Here is an 18,102-nt window from a genome sequence, read left to right on the forward strand (position 1 = left end):
AGAGTTAAGGCAGAGGCATAGAAATTGCTCTTCCCCTCTCTCGTCAATCCATGGCTATGGTCTTTAAGATAACTTGTTATGTAAAATTGCTTATTTATCTAAGATGCACCTACACTGAATTTATCTGAAAAATAAAAAAGTCGATATTAAGAAAAAGATTGTAAATGGAAGGTTATAAGAGAGGGTTTCACGTGCCAGCAAAAGTTACTGGCGTGCCCTGTTTGGCACGCGTGCCAGGGGTTGCCCACCCCTGACTGAGATGGTATCGTACACACGCATCACTCTCGAGGCATGAGGTGGGGCTCCAGGGCATGTGGCTGAAGACCTGGCCCCCACCTCACGCCTTCTTCATGCACCTGGACCTTCGTCACGTCGCCGCGGCTGCTGCAGGAGCAGGGCGTGTGCTGTGGAAATGAGTCACAAACCTGCGGGGTCACACTTCTGTGTCACTTGTTGAGATCCGAATGGTCTTCAGGTGGAGGAATCCTCTTCCACAATAAAGCTCACGGCCGCCTCGTACGTGGGCTCCTTGGATTTGCCTCTGGAACCTGTTAGCGCGTGTGCTGGGCATGCTCTGTGGGCGATGCAGCATTTGTGCTGCTCACGGCAGCCAGGACCCAGAAGGCATCTGTAAGCTCGTGGCAAATAGGATGAGCAGAGGCTCCCGGCGGCTCAGTCATTTGCGGGGTTTCCCGGGGGAGGCTGCAGGAGCTCCGCAAACAGGAGTATCGCCTGTTGTAACGTTTCATCTGTAGGGTCTGGCAGGTCTTCAGCCCACGGTACAGGCCTGATGAAAGAAGCAGTTGAGTAAATATAACTGAATAAATAAACGCGAGGGCGAGGTTTAAGCGCAGGTTCACGTACCTCTAAAGATCACCCTCTTTCTACACTACCAAGGAGTTTGCTCTAAAACCATTAATTAACAATAACACAATTACTACTTCTAATCTTAGTATCGTAGCATCACTTCACTCTATACAAAATAATAAATATGTTAATTTCATGACTTACCTTTTTATTTCTGGACTAGAGGCGCAGTGCACAAAGTTCGTGCACTGGCAGGGTCCCTAGTGGCTGCCAGTTTGACCTTTCTGCCCCAGGTCAAACTCCTGGACGAACTCCCGGTGGAGGGAACAATTTGCATACTACCCTTTTTTATATAGGATAGGATAAACATGTGCAGGAAGTTGTTGAAATAAAGCAATCCCATTTTAATGTGTATCCCTCATCATCATTTAATTGACACCCTCTTGCCTCGGGCTTTGGGTTTCACCTCTTCGAGATTCATTGGCTATTCGGCGCGCCAATCTGGATGTCACTAGGTCAGAATTGGGGACCACCCTGGGAGAGACGGGCTTCGTCACCGAGAACGGAGCCATCAGACAGGCGCAGTGACTTTTCTGGCGACTCGGAGGATGGGGCGGAGGGAGGCGCTCCTTGCACCAGCGAGTCGCTGCCCCCTGGCGATGCCCAGGCTTTGCCCCCTCATTCAGCTCTTCCTGCTGGTCCCAGCCTCCCGCACTGCAAGGCCACAGATGACTCCAGCCTCCTGGCTCCGTGGAGGCTTCCGTTGACCTGGGTTGTGTTATGTTGATTAATCTGAGCAACTCCACAGCACTGAGTCGCAGGAAGTCTGTGATGGGGCTCAGATGCCCACTGCTGACGTCCTGTCTGCCACCAGCACAGCTGGGCCTGGACACACCCCGCCCTCCGTGTCCAGTTTGCTACAGAGAGTATGACCGCCGTCCGGCCCCACCCACACTGAGTGGCCAGCTCAGTGCCGTTATTTACATGAAGTTCGCAGGCAGAAAACCCCGCACGGCTGCTGGCCATCCCGTGGGAAAGGGGCAGGAAATGTACATACCTGGGCCTGTCTCCCGCCCACCCGTCTGCACCCACCCCCCTCCCCCCCAGCCAGCGCCCCGAGGCCTCGCTACCACACTTGTCTTGTGCTCCGTCTTCTTACTTGCAGAGACCCTCCCAGACCCTGGGGACCTGCTTTCTCTTCGCTGCCAAGTCCCATCTCCCCTCAAAGACCCAACTTGAGAGTGTCCGTCTCCGTCACACCTTCCGAAGCAAGATGAGGCGGCTCCCAGGTCCCCCGCGGTTCCCTGGCCCCGTCCCCCTTCGGGGCACCAGCGTTCACGCCCCGAGGGTGTCCCCGTGCCTCTGTGTGCCAGGAGCTGGGCTATTGTGAGAGGGAAGCAGAAAGATGAGTCAGCGAACCCCTGCCTGTAAGACTTTTCCCGTCGTAGCTGCAGAGAACACATGGATGGTCACCAGATGGGAGGGTGGGTGGGAGCGGGTGAGAACAGTTACTGGATTAGAAAGTGCAGACTGTCAGTTCTAAGAATAGCCACGGGGTGTGTAGACGGGCAGCCGGAGCACAGTCACTAATGGGGTGGTAATTAGGTGTGGTGCCAGGTGGGTACTGGATGTGTGGGGTGACCACTTCGTAAGTTAGAGCGATGTCTAATCCTATGGCGTCCACCTGAAGCGGATATAGTAGTGTACGTCAAAAAATAAATGTAAAAATTTAAAATAAATTAAAGACTTTTCCAATCTAGGAAACAAAATGTAAATAGTGTTTGATAATTATCTCTGTGAGAGGCTTTTTAAAATCAAAGAGGAGGGGTTAGTCGTTGAAAGATGATTTTCGGGTGGGGAGACCAGGGAAGACTATAAGCCGGGAAACATTCTTATTTATCGTCTCACAAATAGATACACATCATTTTCTTCCTTAAAGAACAAAATCCTACGCACCAAAGAAACCCCTGGTATCTTTACCAGGATTTAAAGATGATGAATTAGATCATAGAATGAACTAGGGCAGTGATGGCGAACCTGTGACTCGCGTGTCAGAGGTGACACGCGAACTCATTTTTTTTTGGTTGATGTTTCTTTGTTAAATGGCATTTAAATATATAAAATAAATATCAAAAATAGAAGTCTTTGTTTTGCTATGGTTGCAAAGATCAAAAATTTCTACATGTGACACGGCACCAGAGTGAAGTTAGGGTTTTTCAGAATGCTGACACGCCGAGCTCAGAAGGTTCCCATCACTGGGCTAGAGCCTGGACTTGGACTTCCTTTGTGGAGGGTTTGCAGTGGGTGGGGGCGGGGGGGAGCATTGTTCAGGACGCCTGTAGCTATTTTGTGCTTTTAGCAGAGGCGTGTGGGTGTAGCGGCCTCTGACTACCATGTGCTGCTCTGATTCTGTGTGGAGGGTCTCGGAGAAGAATTCCGAGCTACACCCAGAGGAATCCTCGGCCATTTCACAGGCACTGTGAAGGCAGCACCACGCAGACCCTTGTGGAGAGAATCTCACGCATAAAGGGTTTCCATGACCTGAACTACAACGGCCTGGGCGAGGCTCCCCCTCGGTGAACGCCGAGTGCGCTCAGGCGTCGCCTAAACTCTAGATGTGCCCCCCGATGTCTCCACAGCGGCCGTGGGGCACCCAGCCCCACTGTGAGGAGCCCCGTGCACCAGCTGCACGTCCACCCACGGCGTCCCCTGGAGAAGGGAGCAGCGAGCCGCAGGCCTGCGCAGGAGGCCGCCTCCGGGTGGACCTTCTGGCCTTCCCTGGGAGAACGCTTCCTCTCCTGACGGTTTAGCTGGATGCGAGCCTCCTGTGTGGTCAGACAAGCGTGGAGCTGTGCGCATCTCCCTGGCGCCCTGGGCTGCTGGGGGCTCGCTCTGTGGAAACCCCGTGTCCCCGCAGTAGCCCACTGTGAGCCGTGTTTCTGCTCGTTGTGAAATCCCAGCCTCTGGGAGTGATCAGATGCTAAATTACTGTGGGGTTTTGCTTGAATGTCAGTGTGCGTACTCTTCAAAGCCATTGTGTTGATTTCTGGTCAGTAGTACAGTTCATATCAGAGACCTTTGATATATGTATATTTGCCCTTGAAAATATGTATATATTTTTTTAATTAATTTCAGAGAGGAAGGGAGAGGGAGAGAGAGAAACATCAATGAGGAGAGGGAATCATGGATCGGCTGCCTCCTGCACGCCCCCCACTGGGGACCAAGCCCACAACCCAGGCCTGTGCCCTGACCGGGAATGGAACCCTGACCTCCTGGCTCCTCGGTCGGCGCTCATCCGCTGAGCCCCCCGGCCGGGCCCACAGACCTTCTGGGATCCCTCGATCTCTGAGCCGTCGCTCTCGCTCGTAGAGCCCTGTGTCACCGACTGTTTTCCCTCCCACAGTTGTGCTCCCCCTCTGCGTGGCCTTCAACGTGGACGTGAAGAATTCGCTGACCTTCAGCGGCCCCGTGGAGGACCTGTTCGGCTACACCGTGCAGCAGTACGAAAACGAGGAGGGCAAATGGTAAGCCAGGCGCGGTGGGGTGGAGGCGTGGAGTTTCCCACAAGGTCATGAAAGCTCTCACCGGGCTCCGGCTGGGTGGCGGAGATTCCGCAGGATGACCCGCTGACCGCCGAGATGCCGTCGGTCACCTGGTGATGGACACTGACAGAGTGAAACCGGAAAACGGTCTTGGCGACATGAAAGGAAGTGAGGTGATCGTTTTTGTTCCTCTTAGAAAGAGAGAGGGAGAGAAAGAGGTCCACAAGCACCTCCCTCCGCTGGGCTGACGTCCGGGAAGGTCCTTGTCCAAACAGTCTTCGTCCTGTAGCGATGTGGTCACGGCGAGAGCCCTTTCATTGTCCCTGGAGAGGCGCTGGCACGCAGGGGAGAGGCTGGGGGGCAGGTGAGGTGCTGCCCTTGAAGCGTGAACGTTGCTGCCACGGTGGAATATCGATTGGGCTTACGTTTGGGCGCTTTCCGGAAGCGCTGAGTTTGGTCTACGGGTTGAATTCCCATCACAGGCTTTAAACACGGGAATATGGTGGCGCTCACCTCAGGTAGGATTTGAGGCCCTTCCGGGTGTGCAGCGTCATCATGCGGCGTCTGTAAACACCACCGCATGGTCGCCTCCCCCGGCCGGGGTGCTCAGGGCGTTGGGCGTTGGCCCTGAACCCTGAGGTGGCCGGTTCGATTCCCAGTCGGGGCCCAGGCCCAGGGTGCGGGCTGGATCCCCAGTCGGGGAGCCTGCTGGAGGCAGCCAATCGATGTTACACTCTCCCAACGACGTTTCTCTCTCTCCCTCTCTCTCTAAAAAGAAAAAAATGATCACCTGCAAAAGTCTAGTTACCGTCCATGGCCATGCAGCTGACCCCACACCCCTTTGCCCACCCCAATCCTCTTCCCCTCTGGTAACCACAGGTATGTTCTCCTTGTTCTGCTCTTATCACATAATAATAATGAAGAATCCTATATAATAAAAGCCTAATATGCTAAGTGTCCGGTAGCCTGGTCAGCCATCCAACCAATCAAAGCATAATATGCTAATGATATGCTAAGGCCACTCAGCCACTCACTATAATGTGCACTGACCACCAGGGGGGAGACAGTTGACCAGTTGACCAGTTGCTTTGATGGGCACTGACTACCAGGGGGCAGATGCTCCGATCGGTAGGTTAGCTTGCTGCTGGGGTCTGTCCCATCAGGACTGAGTGAGACGGGCCGGACATACACTGGAGCCCTCCCACGAGCCCTCCCTGGCTGGCCAACCTCCCATGTCCCTCCCTAGCCCCAGTCATGCACCTTCTTGCAAGCTGGGCTGAGGGACTCCCCCACCCAAGTACACAAATTTCATGCACTAGGCCTCTAATAATAATAATAATAATAATAATAATAATAATAACAACTAAAAAGGGCAGGAGGAAACCGTTAGAGGTGATGGACATGTTTATGGCATAGACTGTGATGGCTTTATCTCCAAACTCAGCCAGTTGTATACATTAAAATTATACAGCTTTGTATATTTATTATTATTTCAGTAAAGTGTTTCAAAATAAAATAAAATAAAATAAAATAAATAAAATAAAATAAAATAAAATAAAATAAAATAAAATAAAATAAAATAAAATAAAATAAAATAAAATAAAATAAAATGTTGCTCCCCCAGGGAAATGTAATCACTTAGGGCCAGAGCTGAAAATACAACTCCAGTCTCTCCACACCAGCCTGGTTGCTTTTTCTCCAGTAAAACTACATTGAAAAGTGACTGTTGACAGTACTGTCTTTGCAGCACCACACACTCCTTATTAATGTGTGTGAGGCTTTGTGAGCACTTGACTGTATATGGGTGTCAGATACTTTTTTAAAAAATATATATATTTTATTGATTTTTTACAGAGAGGAAGGGAGAGAGATAGAGAGTTAGAAACATCGATGAGAGAGAAACATCGATCAGCTGCCTCCTGCACACTCCCTACTGGAGATGTGCCCACAACTAAGGTACATGCCCTTGACCAGAATCGAACCCGGGACCCTTCAGTCTGCAGGCCGACGCTCTATCCACTGAGCCAAACCGGTTACGGCAGGTGTCAGATACTTTAATTCCACTTAGACATTCCATGTTTATAATGATTTTATGGGGAAAAGGTGTGAAAAGTCAGGGCAACAAAAACAATGTGGGCAACTGAGCTTAAAAGTGAGCAAACGACACACTTCTCAGTGCCCAGGCCTCCATGGTGCCGTGGTGGCCCCATATTGTTCCGAAGAGACCCGGGCACGGGTGGTAACACAAAATCCATGTCAGAAACATGTTTGCGTGTTCTGTGTCTATAGAACCTAGGGGACGTACTTGAAGAAACGGGCTGTAGGACAACGGACAGATTTGGGAGAACACAGATTCTGTTATTTTTCTCCAGAGGTGGGCGCCTTCGTAAATCATATTTACTGCTCCTGTTCTGGGCGTTCATCAAGCTCGGATTTTTTTTAAATCACCCTGCCCCATCTTCCATCTTGGCCGAATTGTCCTAGAGAAGGAGCCCTCGCTGCCCAGGACTTGTCTGTGTGTGAGCGAGGCTTTGCTTTACTTATTTAGAAAGAACTGGAAGTGAACAGAACAGGCTGGTGCCATTCCCGGTAGGAGTTTATGGGGAGTGTGACTGCCCTCCCCCTTTGGCCCGGGACCCGCGCTTCTCGGCACAGAACGCGCTGGCGCTGCGTCTCTGAGTCTCTGATGGAGGCCAGCTGCGCTCCTTAGGGGGGCGAGAGCCGAACCCGCGAGGAATCGCACTGCGGTGCGGAGGAAAGTCCCAAAGCGCAGGCTTGGTGAACAGCTGTGCTTTGACCAGAAAAAACTGACATGAGCTGAGCAGTGGAAGCCTCCAGATTCTGGAAGAATCACAGGTCCGCCCGCTGGGCAGCCACGGGTGCTGGTGTGGGCCCTCCCTCCTCTGACTTCCAGCCCCCAGCAGGTGCACCCCCCTTCTCATTGCCGCTCCCACCGCCTCCCTGAGGGCGCCAGTGACCTCACGGCCCGGATTCTCGCAGTAGGTTTTTATGACGCGAATGCAATCCTCGGCCCCACGTCCATCTCAGACCCCGCTGACCTCGTGCCTTCTGCACAGGACGCTGCTGTCGGCCAGGTAAGGGCACCAGAGGGCTCAGGTGACTGAGTCCTGTGTCCCAGGCACCGATGTTTTAAATAAAGCCCAATCCAGCTTGGGGTACACAGACTTTTATTTTTATTTTTTTCTAATCCTCACCTAAGGATATGTTTTATTGACTTTTAGAGAGAGAGGAAGGGAGAGGGGGGAGAAAGAAACATAAATGTGAGAGAGAAACAGCAATTGGCTGCCTCCCGTACGCACCCCGACCGGGGATTGAACCCGCAACCTGGGCCTTGCCCTGGCTGGGAATCGAACCTGAGACCTTTCAGTGCACAGGGCGACATGCAGCTTGGACACTCCGGCCCCAGCTAAAAAGACTCTTCAGAGGTTCTAGCAAATGCGCTCCTCCATGTGTGAGCACATGCTTCTTTCACGTGGCTTACAGCACCTTCTGAAGGTGACGTTTTCTCTTTGCCAAGCTTGTCACTTGTTCGGCTCACCTCCTCCCCACTCCACCTGTCCTGACCGCCAGCACAGCAGCTAACGGGCACTGCCCGGCTCCCCCTGGAGGACCAAACACTTCATTTACTCGCTAACACCTGGCAGGCAGCGTGCTGGGCATCGGGCAGTGACTTGGCTTGGACATCGGAGAGGGTTAGGGGAAAAGAGTGTTCACGAAATGATGTGAACACGAGATAACGATCTCCAGGATCTATTTTTTACAGAGAAAATGACCATAAACATGACATGCGGGAGTCAGAGACCAGCTACTCTGCAAATAAACAGAACGGTCACTATGACAATTATGATCAGCCAGCATGTCTCAGTTTACCACCTTTTATTGGAGCTCCTTGGGTGTTTCTCTAGAGATTAGATCTAGAACGTTCTGTAATCTTAATCTGCTGACAAACCATTGTAATAAATCAGAGTTGATCATGTCGAATCCCTCTTTGAGAGCGTCAGCGGTAACCACCCCGCCTCCGTGAGGAAACCTCAAGCTCTTAGACTACAGAGCACTCAGCATCAGAGCACTCAGCACTGAACACCCAGCATCTGAACACTCAGCACTGAACACTCAGCATCTGAACACCCAGCACCTGAACACTCAGCACTGAACACTCAGCACTGAACACCCAGCACCTGAACACTCAGCACTGAACACCCAGCACCTGAACACTCAGCACTGAACACTCAGCATCTGAACACTCAGCACCTGAACACTCAGCACTGAACACTCAGCATCTGAACACTCAGCACTGAACACTCAGCACTGAACACCCAGCACCTGAACACTCAGCACTGAACACTCAGCATCTGAACACTCAGCACTGAACACCCAGCACCTGAACACTCAGCATCTGAACACTCAGCACTGAACACCCAGCATCTGAACACTCAGCACTGAACACTCAGCATCAGAACACCCAGCATCTGAACACTCAGCATCAGAGCACCCAGTATCTGAAAACCCAGCATCTGAACACTCAGCACTGAACACCCAGCATCTGAACACCCAGCATCTGAACACTCAGCACTGAACACTCAGCATCTGAACACTCAGCATCTGAACACTCAGCACTGAGCACCCAGCATCTGAACACTCAGCATCACAACACTCAGCACTGAACACTCAGCACTGAACACTCAGCACTGAACACTCAGCATCACAACACTCAGCACTGAACACTCAGCATCTGAACACTCAGCATCTGAACTCGCTCGCCTTTCCAAACCAGCGTCGGCTGCAGCTACAGGAGCTCCTTGAACTTGTCAAAAGAGCCGTGTTCTTTCTCACTTCTGAGACTTCGCTGAAGGTCAGGCCTAGTCAGGGTTGTGCAGTACCTGTATAGTTCTGCTTCCCCTCTAAGTTTAAACAACCTGAAAATTGAGTTTTATCCAAGATGCCGAGCCTGTCAAATGTTCTTCATAAACATTAATCATCTCTGTAGCCTCAACTTAGAGACTTTTTAACTGTAAAAGTAATGTAATCAATCACATTATAATGGGCTTTGAAAGTATTGAGGGGATAAAACCTAACCATAACCTTCTTGATATCATTTATGTTTTTAGTGAGCTCCCTTTTAATCTATGTTTTACATAGACATAGCTGTTCCATCATCTGAAAAAAAGATTATAATAATAATAAAAACTAACATGTAGATAGCACATCCTATGGGCAAAATACCTTTCTAGGCATTTTACATACATTAGCATTTTATTTTCATGGTGAGCCTGTGAGGTAGCTACTCTTATTGTTCCCATTTTACAGATGAAGAAAACAAGGCACCAAAGGTAATTGACTTGTCCTAAACCGTACAGCTGAGTAAATGGTATAGCCATTGTTGGAACTCATGAAGTCCGACATCGAAGCTCCTGCTATATTTCATATATATATATATGTGTGTGTGTGTGTGTGTGTATATATATATATATATATATATATATATATATATATACATACTAGGGGCCCAGTGCACGAAATTCGTGCACTGGGTGTGTGTGTTGGGGAGTGTCCCTCAGCCCAGCCTGCCCCCTCTCACATACTGGGAGCCCTCAGGCGTTGACCCCCATCACCCTATAATCGCAGGATTGGCCCCTTGCCCAGGCCTGATGCCTCTGACAGAGGTGTCAGGCCTGGGCAGGGGACCCTCATTTCCCCCCATCACTGGTTCTGCCCCCAGCCCAGGCCTGATGCCTCGGCCAGAGGCATAGACCCCCATCACCCTCGGATCGCCTGATCAGCCCCTTGCCCAGGCCTGACGCCTCCCCCAGAGGTGTCAAGCTTGGACAGGGGACCCCCATCTCCCCCCGATCACTGGCTCTGGCCCCCGCCCAGGCCTGAGGCCTCTGGCTCAGGAATCATGCCTGGGCAGGGGACCCCCATCTCCCTCTGATCGCTTGCTCCACCCCCCGCCCAAGCCTGACGCCTCTGACCCAGGCTTCAGGCCTGGGCAAGGGGACCGTCATATCCCCCAATCCCCGACTCAGCCCCCCGCCCAGGCCTGATGCCTCGGCCAGAGGAGTTGACCCTCATCACCCTCCAATCACCAATTACCGGATCGGCCCCTTGACCGGGCCTGAGGCCTCCGGCAGAGGTGTCAGGCCTGGGCAGGGGACCCCCAGCTCCCCGTGGTTGCAGGCTCCGCCCCTGCCCAGGCCTGACGCCTCTGGCTGAGGCGTCCGGCCCGGGCAGCGGGGACCTGCAGCTGCAGCGGCCCCGCGATCGTGGGCTCCACTTTAGGCCCAGGCAAGGGACCTCAGCTCCCGGGACTGCCAGCTTCAATCATGTCCAGCTCCCATCGCTGGCTCCACCCCTACTTCCTGCTATCACTGGCCCTGAGGCCGCCTTTGCCCTGCCCCCCAGCTCTTAGCTCCCCCCTGGGTTTCCGATCACTGTCAGTGGCAGGGGGCTTCTTCCTGCTTTCCCTTTCGCCTCCCTGCATTGTTCCTACATATGCAAATTAGCCGCCATCTTGTTGGCAGTTAACTGCCAATCTTAGTTGGCAGTTAATTTGCATATAGCCCTGATTAGCCAATGAAAAGGGTATCGTCGTACGCCAATTACCATTTTTCTCTTTTATTAGATAGGATACACACACACACACAGACACAGACACACACATATATATATTATCTTTATATACAAAAGGCTAATATGCAAAGTGTCCCCTCAGGAGTTCAACCGGGAGACCAGGAGTTTGATCGCTCACTCTGACGTGCGCTGACCACCAGGGGGCAGTGCAGAGCGAAGGAAGGCCCCGGCTGGCAACTGGAAGGCCCCGATCAGCCCTGATCACCAGCCAGGCCTAGGGACCCTCCCCGTGCACAAATTTTGTGCACCGGGCCTCTAGTATGCTATATATAATGTAATATGTTACATTACATACTACATGGAAAGTACTTAAACCAGTGTCTGGACCGTGGCATGAAGTCATTAAATGCTAGCGATGATCAACATGGCTATTATAAGGACTGCATTGAATGTAATTTGTTACACTTCACTTTAAGTCTTATGTTATCACTAAATGAGGTAGGTTTACCTTACATTAGGTCAAAAGTAATTTTTGAGCCCATCAAGCTATCTTATTACCCATTATTATTATTTTTTTAAATCCTCACCTGAGGATATTTTTCCATTGATTTTCAGAGAGAATGGAAGAGAGAAAGATAGAGAGAAATATCGATGTGAGAGAAACACATCGATTGGTTGCCTCCTGCATGCACCCAGTCCAGGACTTAGGCCAGGGGAGAGCCTGCAACCAGATATATGCCCTTGACCAGAATCGAGCATGGGACCCTTTGGCCCTGCAGGCCAACACTCTATCCACTGAGCAACACCAGCTAGGGCTTATTACCCATTATTTTTTATGACTGCACAATATCCTATAGAATGACCCTACAATAATTAATTCATTGTGGCTGTTGGTTATTTTAGTCTTTTTTATTATTATTATAGGTAACACTTTGAGCATTATCTTTATGCATTACACTTTCCCCCTTAATTTAGGTCATTCTTTTAAAGGACAAATCCCGAGAAGTAAGAATTATGTACTAAAGGGCTTGAGCATTATTATGCTTATTTATTCTTATCAGAAATGCCTTTGCAAAGGCCTTGTATCATAACTATGTTTTAGGGAGTCTGTTCAACAGTTCAATATTTACAGTGTGAACTTCTTTCCATTAATACTAGCTTCTCCCAAAGGGCCTGTGCAGAATAAATCCCATCCCTTTTCAATATGACAGACTTTCAAATTGAATTTTTAAAAATGTTTGCCTTATCCACCCACACCCCGTTGTGCCCTCTCAGCTCCCCTTCAGACAGATTATACCCTGATCACCCCCCCCACTCCTGCAAGCCTCTCTGGTCTGACCCAGTCCCCAGCCTGCAGCCTGAGTCACAGTCTCCCAGGACATTCCATGGTCCTCGTCCCTGTGAACTTGGAGATTCCCGACAGGGCCAGGCAGCAGAGCAGGCGGGTTATCACTTCCTCCACCCACCCCGACCGGGGCATCTATTTCCAGCGACACAGCCTCGGGTCACATTCACATTTTTGGCACGAAAAGCCGCTGCTGGCTCGTGGGTTCTTTCTGACACTGAAACCCCCTCTGGTGTTCCCACGAGGACTGTTCAGTCAGGTTTCCCACATCCTGTGTGGATGGCGCTGAGTGACGTTACTGACATAGGTTCTCACATAAACTTTAACTAGTTTGTTTAAGTTTCCTTTCCCAGGATGTTGCGATACTCCCAAATCGATGTACTCGACGGGGGCCTTTATGCTCTCTGAGTCTTCGTTCAGACAGGAACAAAGATACAGGCTGAGACCCCCGAGCGCAGCCGTTGGCACTGGACAGGAGTCCCCTGGCTACCAGCGGTCAGCGTCTGTGGACAGTGCTTCACCAGCAAAGAATCTGCAGCTGCGCAGTCCCCCCAGTGCTGTAACAATCAGCCACATTCACCCGCCCCGCTTCTGAAGACATCTCGGAGACCCGTGTAACGGCTCGCTGGGACTCAAATACATCATGATTATATTGTGTCCATTAATTTTTATCTGAGTGATTTTTTAATCATCTAAAAAGACATAAATGATTTTTACCCGGGTCTCATAGCTGTCCTTGTTTTCTAAGTACTCACAGACCAGCACAGACTACTGTTAAATCTATGCTGGGCAAATGTCTGCGGTTCCTAACGTCTCTATTAGATTCTCAGTCCTGGTGAGAAAAGCTCATCTGTGCGTCCATGTGTTTTTTTATAAACTGACACAGCAGCAGGCTGAACCAATACTTATCATTTCAGCCGCCAAATAACAAATATGATAAGTCATCTATATAATAAAAGCCTAAGCAACCATTACAGCAGAGTGATGAGAATGACCGGTCGCTATGATGCGCACTGACCACCAGGGGGCAGACGCTCAATGCAGGAGCAGGCCTAAGCCAGCAGGCAGACATCCCCCAAGGGGTCCTGGGCTGCAAAAGGGTGCAGGCTGGGCTGAGGGACACCCCTCCAGTGCACAAATTCGTGCACCGTGCCTCTAGGATCAAATAAAATGAGATATTCTGAGCCCTCTCGCCTGGGAACTTTCTGGGTCCTGTGATTCAGATCCGCCTGCAGGGTGGAGAAGACGCTCTGCTCCCGTCGGATGACATGGAATTGACCCTGGAGGAGGGCTCTCTGGTGGTGTCGATGGGAACTGCTCTCAGTTGTCTTAGAAGAGTCACAGGACAACTAACGGAAAGTGTTTCTTGTTGTTCAGAAGGGTTCATCGAGTTGCTTGCCTTCCAGGGTGCTCATCGGCTCCCCGCTGGTTGGCCAGCCCAAGAACAGGACGGGCGACGTCTACAAGTGTCCCGTGGGGAGGGGAGAGGCACTGCCCTGCATAAAGTTGGATCTTCCAGGTACGTAAAGTCCGAGCGGTCAAGTCCGGTCCTAAAGGCTGCCCCGTGTTCTAACTGCAAATAAATGTCAACCAACCCAAGAAAATATTCAAAGTGCCCTATACACTTCCTTCCGTTCTTATCAGGCAACGTCGGGTAAGATGGCATCTTGAGCCCCTCGGCCCTCCATTTGCTGTAGAAATTCACTAGAGGCTAACCGCAGATCTAGACGGTCTTACTAGTGCTGTTGCATGTAACTGCCTCCATTGTTCGGCATCCTTTGTGAACCAGTGGTGACATGAACAACTGTCCAGATAAACCCACCCATCCCCTTTCCTCCAAAAAACCCAACTTAGCGTTTGTGTTTTACAAGAAACTAGCACAAGAGGAATTGCAATAGGTGAGTCAAACTTGTAAAAGAGAAGAGCACGAGGTATGTTTCCATCGAAGTAGAGGTTTTTGGTAGAAACATCACTGTCGCTAGAACGTGACTAGAAAGGTCCTGGGAGAACTCTCCAGGAATTGGAAACATCGGTGTGCTATGCAACATGAGGTGCCATGGGAGTGACTCATAACCCGCAGGGTCACTTCAGATACTGTCCTTCCAGCTCTCCCTTTAAACATGTCCTAGTCGTTTGCTTATTGCAGACATGTTTTCCTGTACAGTCATGAGCGTAGTTGTAATCGCTGCTTTCATACCCGTTTCTGGCCGTTCCAACGTCTGGAATATCTCAACTTTTTCCCCATTGATTCTCTCTCTCTTGAGGCCAGGTCACCCTTTTCTGTTTCTTCCTGTGCTTGGGCTTGTGTCCTGGGCTGTCCTTGGAGTTGCAGGTGTGGGGATCGGGGTGTTACATGCCCTTGAATAGTCCCAGCAGGCGGTTTCCTTGGCTGGACTCAGTTTCCAGGCCGGGCTGCACGCACACAGCTCAAGTCATTGAGCTACTTGGACGGAATGCATGTGTCCATGTCAGCACGCTCCTCATGGCTCTGCTCTCCAAGAGATCCCCTCGCTTCACAGGTGCGGTCATTGCCGCAATGTCTGTCCTTTTTCAAGACGGAAAGACGGAAAGACGAGTTCTCTTTGAGGTTTAGCCACTGACTAGGCCTTCCCTGAGGGGAAAACAAACCAACACAAAGGCAGGAAACTCCACTGCTCGGTCTTCTGACACGGATGGGTCCCTCCGGGTCTGCCCGCTCTCCGTCTCTCCTCTCCCCACAGACACGGTCTCCGCACCGTGTCCCCTTGTCCTAGAGGCTCCCGGTCTCTCCTCTCCCCACAGAGCCGGTCTCCGCACCGTGTCCTTGTCCTAGAGGCTCCCGGTCTCTCCTCTCCCCACAGAGGACGGTCTCCGCACCGTGTCCTTGTCCTAGAGGCTCCCGGTCTCTCCTCTCCCCACAGAGCCGGTCTCCGCACCGTGTCCTTGTCCTAGAGGCTCCCGGTCTCTCCTCCCCCCACAGAGGACGGTCTCCGCACCGTGTCCCCTGTCCTAGAGGCTCCCGGTCTCTCCTCTCCCCACAGAGCCGGTCTCCGCACCGTGTCCCCCTGTCCTAGAGGCTCCCGGTCTCTCCTCTCCCCACAGAGCCGGTCTCCGCACCGTGTCCCCCTGTCCTAGAGGCTCCCGGTCTCTCCTCCCCCCACAGAGGACGGTCTCCGCACCGTGTCCCCTGTCCTAGAGGCTCCCGGTCTCTCCTCTCCCCACAGAGCCGGTCTCCGCACCGTGTCCCCCTGTCCTAGAGGCTCCCGGTCTCTCCTCTCCCCACAGAGGACGGTCTCCGCACCGTGTCCCCTGTCCTAGAGGCTCCCGGTCTCTCCTCTCCCCACAGAGCCGGTCTCCGCACCGTGTCCCCTGTCCTAGAGGCTCCCGGTCTCTCCTCTCCCCACAGAGGACGGTCTCCGCACCGTGTCCCCTTGTCCTAGAGGCTCCCGGTCTCTCCTCTCCCCACAGAGCCGGTCTCCGCACCGTGTCCCCTGTCCTAGAGGCTCCCGGTCTCTCCTCTCCCCACAGAGCCGGTCTCCGCACCGTGTCCCCTGTCCTAGAGGCGGCAGCTGTGATGTGTGGACGTTACTCCGACAGGAGCGGCTCCTCCATCACCGCCCCCGGGAGCGGAGTTTCAGTGTTGCCTGGAGACTCCAGCTGCGTCCAGTGGGGAGGGGTGGGACTGGGTGAAAGGAGCTGAAGGGATTAGTCAAAGAACATATATGTGTGGTCCATGGACACGGACGACAGTGTGGTGAAGGCGGGGGGGGGTGGATAAAGGGGGGAGGTGGGGGGCATGTGTAATAGTGTCACCGATTGCAAGAAAATGCTTACAATAAACATTTTTAAAAGAGAACAGTAGGGCCCTGACCAGTTTGGCTCAGTGGATAGAGCATCGGCCTGTGGACTGAAGGGTCCCAGGTTCGATTCCAGCCAAGGGCATGTACCTTGGTTGCGGGCACGTCCCCAGTAGGAGGTGTGCAGGAGGCAGCTGATCAATGTTTCTCTCTCATCGATGTTTCTAACTCTCTATCCCTCTCCCTTTCTCTCTGTAAAAAATCAATAAAAATATATATTTTAAAAAAAAAAGAGAGAACAGTAGGAGCGCTTCTGCTGTAGCCCCATCCCAGGGAGGCTCGCCCTGGGCCCACCCCAGCGTCACACCTCGAACCCAGATCGTTCGAGTCCAAGGGAGATTACGCCCACTTCCAGGTGCTTCCAGAGCCAGTCAGACTGAGCTCTGCCACGGAGGCCTTGTCCGATGCCGACAGGGCGTGGCCACTCAGGCATCCGCTCCCCTGGCCTCCCTCAGTCCATTATAGCCGGGCCTGCGGGAGGGAAGATTCCAGCGGGAGCGGGAGCAACCCTGCAAGGACGTCCGTGCACTTGGGGCAGGGGGGACCCGTTGGCGTTTCCTGTCCGATCTTTTTGGTTTTTCAAGGTGAAGAAGTAGAAATGCTTGCCAATTTTTTTAATTTTATTATTTTTTAATTTTTTTTTAAATTTTGTTTTATTGCTTAAAGTATTACAAAGAGTATTACACATGTCTCCTTTTTTCCCCTTCTTGACAATCCCCTGGCCTCCCCTACCCCCCAGTGTCTTATGTCCATTGGTTATGCTTATACACATGCATACAAGTCCTTCGGTTGATCTCTTACCCCCTCCCCCCCCCCGCCCGCCCCAACCCTCCCCGGCCTTCCCGCTGCAGTCTGACAGTCTGTTCCATGCTGCTCTGCCTCTGTATCTATTTTTGTTCATCGGTTTATAATGGTCTTTATTATCCATAAATGAGTGAGATCATGTGGTGTTTTTCTTTCATTGTCTTGCCAATTTTTCTGCCAGTCGGCATGTTTTAGGACCCAACCTTCCTACGTGCAATGCCAAAAGCAGTTCCTTCGTTGTGTCCTTTTTTTAAATCCAAACTTCCCGACCCCGGCTCTGATCCTGCTAGTTTCCTCGGAAACCTCAGGATGTCCCCGGAGGCTGAGACGAATGGTCAGAAAGTTTGTGTTTGAGTTTTCTTTCCTGGCCTGCTCGCCTGTGTCCTTCTTCTTGCCAGAAACGCCATGTCCCATCACTAGTCACGTGTCACATGCGGACATAACATGTCAGAAAACGGTGAGAGTTCACATCGTGTCCGCAGTGTCAGGAGGCCGACATTTTCCTGTCTGAATTGGCCACACTCTGTGAGAGGCAGTCCCACGGCTGTGGCCCTCGGTGCTCTGCATCCCTTCACAGTTCTGCAGAACTATTCGGGACGATGGTCCAGTACAGCTTCTGGGACAGGAGCCGTGTCCGGAGCCTTCGCGCGCTCCCTGGGTTCCTGATCGCGCTGTGGAGACTGGTCAGCTGGACGAGGAGCAGCGTGTGCTGCGATGAGCGCACGGCACAGAGAATGTTTTAACGAGACAAACGTCTGTTCTGTTTCCAGTCAACACATCGATTCCCAACGTCACGGAGGTGAAGGAGAACATGACCTTCGGAGCCACGTTAGTCACCAACCCGAAGGGGGGCTTCCTGGTAAGAGAGCCCGGCGTGATGCTCGCCCAGCGGTGGCGAACCTATGACACGCGTGTCAGAGGTGACACGCGAACTCATTTTTTTGGTTGATTTTCCTTTGTTAAATGGCATTTAAATATATAAAATAAGTATCAAAAATAGAAGTCTTTGTTTTACTATGGTTGCAAAGATCAAAAAATTTCTACATGTGGCACGGCACCAGAGTTCAGTTAGGGTTTTTCAAAATGCTGACACGCCGAGCTCAGAAGGTTCGCCAGCACTGTAGCCAGTCCCTGGCCTGGGAAGGCTGCCGCGGTCCAGTCACGTCGATGCGGCCGT

At 51.7% G+C, this 18,102-nt stretch overlaps 1 protein-coding gene across 2 annotated transcripts in view; it reads left to right on the top strand.

Annotated features, from left to right (window-relative positions):
* ITGA1 (integrin subunit alpha 1) overlaps positions 1–18,102 on the top strand; it is a 171,260-nt gene that overhangs the window by 88,498 nt on the left and 64,660 nt on the right. Inside the window, exons 2-4 of one of the 2 annotated variants that reach the window (XM_059695006.1) lie at positions 4,211–4,331; positions 13,692–13,804; positions 17,696–17,784. In XM_059695006.1, the coding sequence (XP_059550989.1) occupies positions 4,211–4,331; positions 13,692–13,804; positions 17,696–17,784 (323 nt within the window). The remainder of the gene's footprint in view (positions 1–4,210; positions 4,332–13,691; positions 13,805–17,695; positions 17,785–18,102) is intronic. The other variant, XM_059695007.1, reaches the window with a different exon arrangement.

This window comes from Myotis daubentonii, chromosome 4 (assembly GCF_963259705.1).
Source record: "Myotis daubentonii chromosome 4, mMyoDau2.1, whole genome shotgun sequence".
Classification (NCBI taxonomy): Eukaryota; Metazoa; Chordata; class Mammalia; order Chiroptera; family Vespertilionidae; genus Myotis; species Myotis daubentonii.